This window comes from Puntigrus tetrazona, chromosome 4 (genome assembly GCF_018831695.1).
Source record: "Puntigrus tetrazona isolate hp1 chromosome 4, ASM1883169v1, whole genome shotgun sequence".
In the NCBI taxonomy this organism is placed as follows: domain Eukaryota; kingdom Metazoa; phylum Chordata; class Actinopteri; order Cypriniformes; family Cyprinidae; genus Puntigrus; species Puntigrus tetrazona.
Genome location: NC_056702.1, coordinates 27363164 through 27374437, shown reverse-complemented (window position 1 = coordinate 27374437; position 11274 = coordinate 27363164). Strand labels below are relative to the sequence as shown.

Below are 11274 nucleotides of genomic sequence, written 5' to 3'. Positions count from 1 at the left end.
AAGAAAAAAGTCTAACGATAATCTATAAAGTTAACTATAAAGGTACAAAAAAAGGATAACTATAACGATGACTGTAAAGATTTGTTTGCTAAATAATTATAACAATGACCGAGTAGGTCTGTTCACACCAAGAACAATAACTTCAACGATAAAGAAAGGCTGGATGCATTCACAAAAAGGATGATAATTATAATAACTATAAAGGTACATTCACATAAACAATGATAACTGTTAAAATAACTGTAATATAAAGGTAAAGACAATAAATATAACGATAGCTATCAAGGCTTGTTTGCAAAAAGCATGATAACGATCACAATAAAAGTTTTTCAAAGGTTGATAATTGATAATAAAAATAACGATAACTATAAAGGTTTGTTCACATATGCAGCGATAACTATTAAAATAACTATATAAAGGTTCATTCACAAAAAAAGGTAACAGTAACTAAATGTAGAGGCTCATTCATAAGAAATCATAGGTAATAATTACTATATAAAAGTTTACAAGTTTCAATAACATAACTAACGATAAAGACCTGTTCGCAAAAATGCTGTAACAATAGCTCTATAATTACATTTTCTATATTAAAAACTACTTCTAAATGTTCACACGACAAATAAGATTAATTAACAATATAATTCTGAACTTTTTCTCTCAGAATTAAGATATAATAAAGAACTAGTAACAGCGTAAAGAGCTGATTTAAAGTGGCAGACACCAAAAAAAGCACACACTTAAGCAGAAGTGTATCGTACTTTGATGTGGATATTAATACAGCTATCGTTATAGTTCTGGGTGTGAACGTGCCTTAAAACGTAAATACTTAAAATTATATAAGAATATCAACAATTATTTTTTTCAGCTGATAAATTATTATTAAAAAACACTGGGAGCCAATAAGAATCTTTTTCACTTTAAGAAGCTGAAGCACAGAAGCACAGAGCATGCTTGTAATAGACAGTACCTTACTGTGCTTTGGACGCTAATAAAGTTCTCATTTCTGGTGTGAACGGAAATGAAGGGCAGGGTTTGTCTGTAGTTGGATCACTAAATGAATCCACTCGCAGTGCATTTAGGCTTTACAGTACGTCCTTTACCCTTAAAAAAAACGTCCCAAGCACCCGGCATCCGACTACTGAACTCCTGCAGTGTTTTAGATGTAGCCTATAACGTACCAGTAGTGAGAGTTCACACGTCTGCCTTCTGTGAAGGCCCAGACCTGACCCGAGAATGGATGAAGTATGCAAATGACATGCCAAATCAGCGTGAACGTCTGCCAAGAGCGCTGCAGACACATGAAGAGGACTTGTTTTAATCTCCTGAGTGGATGTTTTGGAGTATGTTGATGCAGCGATCAGTAGTTGCCTTTGTACCACAGATGCACCACAGAACCCATATACCTCAAACTGTTCAATATATTACAATAAATAACACCGGGATGTGAAGACGGCGAGCAGGGAGGAATCACGCTTATCCACACATTCTTATTACTTTTATATCAAACCCGCGTGTGTTTCGGATTAGTGAGCAAACGTCTGAAATCTAATTGAAAACCAACCAGTAGGTAAAAGCATGATTCGGCAGTCTGCTTAGAGATCTGTCTTTTGTACCGACGAATGAGAAATATATTTGTTCCGTCTCCAGCTGTTGTGGTGAATCTGAAGTAAATCTGCGACGGACGGTAGCAGACCAAGCGGTTTCCTGATCTGGACCGAATATGACATCGCTTTCACAAGATTCGAGATATTTAAATGAAAGAGAAATAAAGTATGTTGTGCACAAGTTATGATTCACTCGTGTGTCGTTTGTGTTTCAAAGTCAGTTTTTCCTTTTTTTAGGACAACTTTGATTAACTTCTTTTTTGATGAGCCTCTAATGTGTGTGTGTGTGTGTGTATATACACATGTATGTTTGAATGTATATATGCGTGTGCGTACATTTAATTATTAGTATAAATAAAATACTATATTATATATATAAATTTATATATATATATTTGTATATATACACATTAAGAAAAATGTGTGTGTGTATATATATATATATATATATATATATAAAAATGATGTGTATATATAAAAATGTATATGTACATATATAATGATATACACACATTTAATTTAGGAAAAATACTATGTGTATATATAAAGAAATGTCTATATAAACATTTAATATAGAAAAAATACTAAATCATGTATACAAATATATATATATAAATAAAATATATAATTATGTAAAAATAAAATAGCTAAAAATAATAATAGCTATTAAGGTATATAAAATTAAATAAAGTTTTGCACATATTACAACTCAGTTATTCATATAAATGTAAGCGTAATGTTTTACAACAGATTTAATTTGGTTAGCACCGTTTTGCTGCGCCTTGTCCTTTTGTCATGCCAATTAAATCCTCAATTAGTTAAGCAGGTTAATTAAAAACCATTTTAATATGACAATATTGATCAGTTCAATAGATCAGTCATCAGCAGTTTACAGAAATCATTTCAGTACCAAACGTCAAGCGCAGGAGGACACTTAACTCTGTGCTTGGTCACCTGAGGCCAGTTAAAGGGACGGTTCACCCAGAAATAAAATAAAGTCCTTTTAAATCCATGTTCTCACACTTGTCCTGTATTGCACACAAAAAACGGAGGTGAAATTAATGCCTGATTTTTTTTATTTTTGGGTGAACTATTTTTAACAAGGTGTGACCTTAAAACAAAGCTTCCAATGTTTGTAAATTGTAAAAAGTATATAAAGTAGGTCATAACTTCTGTGGAGAATTAATTGTGCTGAAAAAAAGAAACCCCACAGCGCACTATACAAAGTTCTCAGCATGTAAGTCAAACACTACACAAAATGGGAGCATTTATTGAGTTGAAGAGGAAAGTTCAGTTTCCTCGTGACTCTTGGCACAAATGAGGATCGCAAACCCTCAAACTAAAATCATAAATACAATACCAGAGAACGCCTCGGAGTAAGAACGTCTAGAGGCCAGTCCCATTGACAATATACCAAAATACCTCTAAAAAGCCTGAATGAAGAAGGGCATGCCATTTTCTCCTCGTATAAAAAGTAAACCTTGGCATGGCGTGCGAGTGGTTCAAACCCTGACCGAACCAGTCTCAAATTAAATGAGGGTTTTCAGTTCTCTGTTCACACTGGCAGGCACTAACGGAGCGGGACGCTGACGGAGACCCTGTGGACGGACGAACTCAGTCTGAATCAGACAGAACGATCACTTCCTCCGGTCGCACTGAGTCGCCACGTTCACCTGTGAACACAAGGCGCTAGCTTTAGCGCTTCGCTCCGCCTTACTGGAACTAAGACGGCTTGAAACACACACCGACACCACATTGTCAAAAACAAAACAAACTTGTAATACTTGAGTAAATATTTACCAATATTTCACCAATTCTTGTTTAAAGTAGAAATACTACAATTACTGAAAGTGAAAATAACTATTAAACTAATTAAACAAAACTAAAACCAAGAAAATTATTAATTTAAACAAATTAAGATGACAAATACAGAAGTAATCTTACTAAATGCTATTATTATTAAATTTTATATATATATATATATATATATATATATATATATATATATATATATATATATATATATATATATATATATATATATATATATATATAAAAAATAGCACAATGGTAATTTTATTAAGACTGCTGGGAGGTTGTAATGGAACAGTCGTGCTAAAATATTTGTATTTTATATATTTGTAATTTATTTCCTACATTTATGCATTTTATTAAATGTTCAGTACACATTTTCAGGCCTTTTTGTGTTTCTGATTCATAAAGCCGATGCAAACCAATTAAACTTCATCATTAAACTGATTCCCAGCCAAAAATACTTTTCTTTTTCTTGTTTTTCACTCGATTCATTTACCGCCACAATTTCAGTGAAAATTTCAAGCCAACATTTTACATTTTTGTGTAAAGCTGAAGTACTAAAACTTAAACTGAAAACAAATATAAAATGAAAACCATTTAAAAAATCAATAAAAAAGATAAAATTAAAAACTAATTAATTAAAACATTAATTAATGATATAGTACTATATGAATAGAAATGAAAAGAATGCAGTGAGAAGGTTTAATGCAAGCCCCAGTCACCTTATTCCTCTTGGGTGGTGGCGTGGATCGTGAGCTTCTGACCATGAGCTGAGAGGAAGTCATCGTCCTGGGCACATCATCCTCCTCAGGACAGAAGATCACACCCATATCCAGAGGAATATCACTAATAAACACAACGATTTCACAGCCATCAGCGGAAATACATCTTCAAGAGATCTTCACAAACAGGATTTCATCAACTGAAGGTCATTTTCTAACATCATAGAGCTAAATAGATAACTATCCATACAATAATATTCACAATCGTGACAAAAAAATCAAGAAAAAAAGTTAAACTTTTTTTGGTTAAACTATATCTCCACGGTCTGAATGAGAATGCAGTCTTACTCTCTGACAGCAGGACAGTGTTTCTTCTGCCGCTTATGAACGCTAATTTAACATGCATTATAAAGCAAGATGAAAAAAAAGAGAATACCATGTAAACTTATCTAAAAAGAGTCATAAAATCATATATATAGATAAATGTATTGGGATTAGTGCTGTCAATAAATAAATAAAACACAAACTTCTATTTTAGATGCAATTAATCATTTGCCAGCACTATCTCAGACTCATTTAAAGGAACAGTTCTCCTAAAATGAAAATCCTGTCATCATTTCCTCCCTCAAGCAGTTCCAGATTTTGAATTATACCGTCTTCAACTACGAGGAAGTCAATGGTGACCCAAAACAGCAACTTTCTTCAAAATATCTTCTAGCGTGTTCAGCAGAACAAAGAAAAATCAATTCATTTCCAGTGACCTATTCCTTTAACGTCTCAACTGAACTGAATCGCTGCGCTTTTGATCCCGCTCAGCGTGCATCCCGTCACATGCCTGTAATGAACCGGTCAAGGTCGAGGAAGTCCTCGTCGGTGTTACCTGTCCTGTGTGCAGTCCCCGTTGGAGGCAGTGGTCCGGTGTTCGGCGGAGGACCGTTTCCTCTTCTTGTAGTTGCCCATCTCGTCGATCAGCAGAGGGCTCGTTTGAGGTAGCGGGCTGCAGTTGGCTGATCTCATCGTGGCTGACGGAGCGTCCTGATTGGTGGAGACCGTCTCGGCGGTGTCGCTTTTACTGTGATCGGAGGAAGCTGAGCTCCGCCATCCGATAGGCATAAGATCTGAGGTCTGTATGAACGGAGGGCTTTGCTCCACGGCCACGTGGTTCGTGTTAGTTTCCGTCTCGTGTGTGCTGCTGGCCGGAGAGCGCTGGTCTTCATCTCCCTGGTCCTCCTCCGTGTCCTGGGCGGATGATTTGATCGAGGGAGGAGAGTTCTCATCCATCGGCTGGTCATTGTCACTGTTGTTCAACGGCTCCTCTTCCACATCCTCTTCATCGTCATCTGAAAACACATCAGTAAAGGAGAAGCGGGTTTTCCCAGCGGTAAAGGAGGAGGAAGATGAAGATGATTTATGAATTTCTTACCCGGACCAGCTTGTTTTTGACTGGCTTGGATCTCCTCTTCAATGTCAGGATCAGAGGAATCATCCTCTTCTTCATCTTCCTCCTCCTCTTCCTCCTCTTTTTCTTCCTTTTCCTCCGTCTCTTTTTCTTTGCTTTCGCTCTGCTGCCCATTAAGTGCCTGGAATTATGATGGAAAGAAAAAACTGATTCAAGACTTCTGATGGTTACAAGGAGATTCTAGCTTTAATTTAAATGATGTAGAAATAAGGTATAAATTGTATATCATTTAAATAAAATGTAATAACAGCACTGTTTACATAAAGAAATAAGTATGTTATATCAGTTATTGTTTGAATTATTCTTGATAAAATATTATTTAAACATTTATTTAACATTAAAATATTTATATATATATATATATCTATATCTTATGCTCGTATATATATATATATATATATATATAGTACACATATTACACATACATACAGCATTTATTTAAAAATATTTAGATATTAATGCAATTTTAATTAATTAATATACAAAAATACACATATAAACATTCTGTGCACACAAAAAGGTTTGTTTTCATGTGATAATACATGATTAATTGTCCTATATCATTTTCCTCCTATAAATGATATTATTGTATAAAAAAAAGGTTATTACATATTTTATTTTGATTGCTATAAAATATGATAATATTCATGTATATATTAATTTTTTTTTACATTTTAGACTTGACTCTCTAGCTGAAGACATTTCAGACTCTACTGGAGAAAAAACAAATACAGAAATTAATTACCAAACAAAACAAACAATATGTAAGAATATACTGTGTTCCTTTACCCTTTTTCTGTCTGTCTCTCTCTTGTCTCTTCCTCATTTCCTCTAAAACCTCTATGTCTTCCTGTTTAATAGCGTATTTGGTGATCACCTCCTCCAGGCTGCTCAGAGCCACGTCTCTGTTTGAGCGGAGTTTGCGGTTTAGTGTTGGATCAGTGAGAGCGGGGTCTAACGCTGAAGGAAACAGGAAAATCACCTCGCATGCTGAACGCACGAGCACCAAACCAATCCACAAGTGTGCAGAAATCATGAATAAACATCAGCCTGGTCCTACACTAAAATACACATGTAGGTAGTTTCAACTGAAACTTGCACTGACTGATCTTGAAACATGTCTTAAGATGCACACCAGAAATGATTACGTTCTGTATCTGAGATGGAGCGTAACCGAATTGAATTACTGGGTTTGAAGGAATCGGTGAGATGGGAGCCGAAGTTGTAGACCATGTCCAGATGGCGTCTCTCCTGGAGTTTGTTGCCCGTCTCTCTGAAGGCTTCTTGAGCGATCTGTGTGGTCTGTTTGCGAGTGAGGATGAGTTTGTAGCGTTCGTTAGTGCGCTGAACCACCTTCAGGATATCGGTGTAGTCCGGCGGGTTGTGAAGAGCTTCTGGACTGTTAATGTAGCGTTCGATCTACAACCGAAGACACCAGAAAACAGTGAAGACGAAGAAAAATGATATTTGTATTCATGGATTTCATTCTATGATTGGTTTTTACCTTTATCTCAAAGATAAGCCAATATCATTTCAAGGGGATATTTCCTGTCATTAATCACTCACCTTTATATCGTAAGAGCTTGGTTTATCATCTGAACACAATATTAAGATATTTTTGATGAAATCCAAAAGCTTTATGACCCTCTACAGACACGCATGCATGCTACTACTGTAAACACGTGTTGAAGACTGAAGAAATTGTTGAATAAAGTTAATATCTATGCTTTGCACACAAAAAAGTTGTCCTAGCTTCATAAAATTACAGATGAACCACTGATGTCACATTTCTGTGTCCTTATTGTTTCTGGACCTTAAGCGTGTCGGATGTGTTGTAGGGTCAGAAAGCTTTAGGATTTCACCAAAAATATAATCATTCGTGTTCTGAATATAAACAAAGCTCTTACGGGTTTGGAAACGAAATGACGGCGAGTAATTAATGACTGAATTTATTTTTGGGGTGAACTTGAGTTTACAATTGATTTCCGATCAAAGCTTCACAGAGCGGTTTGATCATGAACACTGAACCAATCAAACAATCTGATTCAATCAAAAAAGAAAATGGGGCGAGGAAGCCAAGAAAAAACTTGCTGGAGCTCAGTCCATGTCAGAAATTCAAGACTCATGACCCACTAACAGCACCTTTGAAAGCGTCCTCACGCCTCTTTCCTCAAAGTGCAATCAGAGGATTAAAATGTCCTTCAAGATGATTCACTTTTATCTCCATCACGGGCTCGAGGACAGAGGAGTGAGGGAATGAGCATTATTTTGACGAACGAGAGCGAATCTTAAAGAGTAAAGGAAGCACCTTTTGTTGATCTCTGGGTAGCGTGTCCCACTGTAAGGAATCTTCTGCTCGATCACTCGACCCGTAAGTGTGTTACAGCCCTTCAGCTCACACAGTTTGTCATAGATCTTCATCATCTGAGACCACAAAAACAACGCTAAAGATCACACCTGATAAAACCTCTTTACCTCAAAGTCGTTTGTATTGAGAGTAGTTCTTCCAGAAGTTTGTATTTGAACCAGATCAGGCCTGAAGAGACTTACCTTGCGTTTGAGCTTGTGCTCCTGAATGTAACTGGAGTCCTCTTTCTCCAGATCGTCGGCGCTCAACTCTCGCTCCTGAAGCCGCCGGATCTCTCGTTGTACACCTTCAACAGGTTTTCCAGGTATGCTATCTGAAACGCAGCACGAGACACACACAGATTACAATGAACATGAACACACAGCCAGACAAAAGCTCACTTCAACGTCTACAAGCATAAAGAACAACTGTAAGATTTCAAAGTAGATTCTGATCATGTCATTATACAAAATATCTTTAACGTGAACATTGTGTGACCGATCTAGCACAGATATTTGAATTTAGCCCAATATATTCTGTAAAGCCTACTCATACACTGTACAAAATATACACCAATAGGGTACAATGTACTGTATTAATTATGAAGAATTTCCCATATTAATTTCTTACCTGGTTTTTGAATTTGATCATATCTGTAAATACTGTTTTATGATTAATGGTGTATGTCTGTAAAAATACTGGATAATATCTAGCACCAGTTAGTTTTCAGTTATTATATATATATATATATATATATATATATATATATATATATATATCTCATAGTATATAATAAAATACTGTCACGGCCAAAAGTCAATGCTTTCAAATAGGAATATTTCACACTCCACTTTAAATGAAACACAGCTCACCCAGACTGTTTTAAAATCCCCACGGATAAGCTATAGGAACTGACTGGAACAGAGCTCATCTAAAAATCCAAGACCACCGTCACGTCAGCCTTCTCAAAGCATAAATTCATTTCATCTCTAATACCTGTCTCCTCAAGAAGCCCTTTTGGTTTTCTTCGTTTCTCTTCATCCTCTCGTTTCTCCTCTTCTTCTTTAAGCCGCTCCTGCTCCTGTATGTTTGTGCCGTTGCTCTTCTGCTCAGGTTTCGTCTGGGAGGCACGGGCTGTATGGAGCTCCTCTTCGAGCCGTGTGCTGTTTGAGAACGGTGCAGAGTTCATTGATGTAGACAGAAGGTTTTGCCGGTGTTGGCCTGGGCTGCGTGTGAGGCAGCGGCCCAGAGTGTTACGAAACTCCACCGACGTCAGGAAGGTCGGCAGCGCCTTTGAGTATCTGCTCTGGAGGTAGGTCACGACCTCGGGATGGTCTTGAGAGTGTTTAGAGCAATGCTCCACAAACTGCAGAATAAAGGGTTAGATTCAAGTGGGGAAAAGAGTAGGATAGCTTTAATATGATAACTAAAAATACATGCTTTTAAGATACATTTAAGACCAAGTAAAGAAAATTTAGAAATAAATTAATTGGAACACAATGCATTAATATTGTCCCTAAATATAAATATCTTGTTCTACATTGCATCAAACTTTGAAAATAAAACTCTTTTTTTTTTTTTTTTTTTTTAGATTCAATTACTTTTTAATTCATTTTACACAAAAAAACACTAGAATATTTTTTATGAGTGTGATCATTAGGGCACAGTATAGTTATTTCTATAATGTTAGTCAACACCTAAAGATTCTTAAATAAAGATACATTTACTTGAGAAGCAAAACTAAATAAACCAAGAAGTCTTGTTTTTCTGAGTTTAGGACTAAAGTGGGCTAAGAAAAATCTACTTTATTCAAACAATAAGATGATTTTGTAGCTCATTAACATTTAAAAGCACAAAACAAGTCATAAGTAACTAACGGTATGTGTGTAAGAAATAGCCAATAATACAATCAGCCATTCGTCTTGAATCATTAAGATCATGTTCCATGAAAATATTGTACATTTCATATCATAATTATATCAAAACTTTGCTAAGAACGGATCCATTTAGTTAAAAACTTTAAATTATCTGATTTTGTTTCAAGCAGAAAACAAGACTTCACCTCTTCACTTCACATCTCAAATATATGCATCTTTCTCTAAAGAAGTTTCCACAGGGGAAAACATTGCACTGCATGTAACTTTGTAAGATTTTAAGACAATCGGGAATCCTAAAAAACCTCGCCAGGCAACAAAACACTTAGAAACTGTCCTGTTAGCTATTTTCGCAGTATGCCGTCAGTATATACTTGTTAACAAACACACCTCTGCAAACAGTTTTCATTCTCCACCTGCAGGACATGAACATCCTTCTTCGCGGAGGCGTAACGGAGACTGCGCGTGATGTGCGTCGGAGCGGCAGCTGATTCTTCACGGGGTTTGCGGCTGGCAGTTCGTGGCGTGGGAACAGACACGCCGGAGGCAGATGTGGACGCTTCTTCATCGTCGTCGTCCGAGATCACAATGCTGTCCATCACTGCTCCGGAGTCATCCGGAAGGAGTGAGAGAGGATTTGCTGAGGAGTAATGAATGTGGAGTGTCAGGCCTGCATGACAGTTACACCAATACCTGAAAACATACTTCATGACTTCACTCTTTGTGCAATATTGATGTCTTAAGCCAGCCAGCAGAGTAGGTATAATTATATTTCAGTTCTATGAAAAAGATTGCATTTTCATCTTAACATCTACATTGAATCAAATGTTTATTTGTTCAGCTTTCTTTATACTTGAGCACTAAGCATCGAATTGGTCGAGAGACAGCGAAGTCCAAATAGTCCAAAATCCTTATGTACCTAAAAGAAAAAATATTAATCAGTGTAATACTTCTGCATGCAAGAGACAATTGTGTTAATATATATGGCCACATAAATTTAATTTGATAACTAAAAAAAAAAAAAAAAAACGTTTTTTTAAACGGTTTTAGTTAGTATTAGTCACCACTGCAATAAAAAAAGAAGCAAAAGTCAGGCTATATAAAAGAGTAATGATTTTTATTATAGTGACTGTAATGATTATAGTATTTGGCAGTAACTATATTTACAATGGCATCTTTTTTTAATTTAATTTCACAACAACCAGATTATTTAAGACTAATTCAAACGACACCTTAACATAAATAATAATAACTGCATATTATTTGCCATTCATATAATATTTCGTGTTAGATTGCCTGATGATCTAGCGCGCTTTATTTCAGTCAAGCAGTCCAGTTTACTTCCGTTTTAGTTAAAAGCCTTAAACCCTCGCCTATAGATTGTAACTGCATGTGTAGAAATTCCTCACAATCTTTATGAAACCCATCATAAAATGTTTTTTTAAAACCCTGA

General features: G+C 35.9%; 1 protein-coding gene across 1 annotated transcript; it reads right to left on the bottom strand.

Annotated features, from left to right (window-relative positions):
- Positions 1-3241: 3241 nt before the first annotated feature.
- On the bottom strand, positions 3242-10420 carry LOC122342372 (death domain-associated protein 6-like). The gene is made up of 10 exons (XM_043236150.1): positions 10238-10420; positions 8944-9313; positions 8151-8281; positions 7940-8024; positions 7167-7195; positions 6749-7019; positions 6390-6560; positions 5022-5481; positions 4142-4265; positions 3242-3277 (listed from the first exon to the last, which is right to left on the bottom strand). The coding sequence occupies exons 1-10, from the start codon at positions 10418-10420 to the stop codon at positions 3242-3244; spliced, it is 1860 nt and encodes a 619-aa protein (XP_043092085.1).
- Positions 10421-11274: the final 854 nt, after the last annotated feature.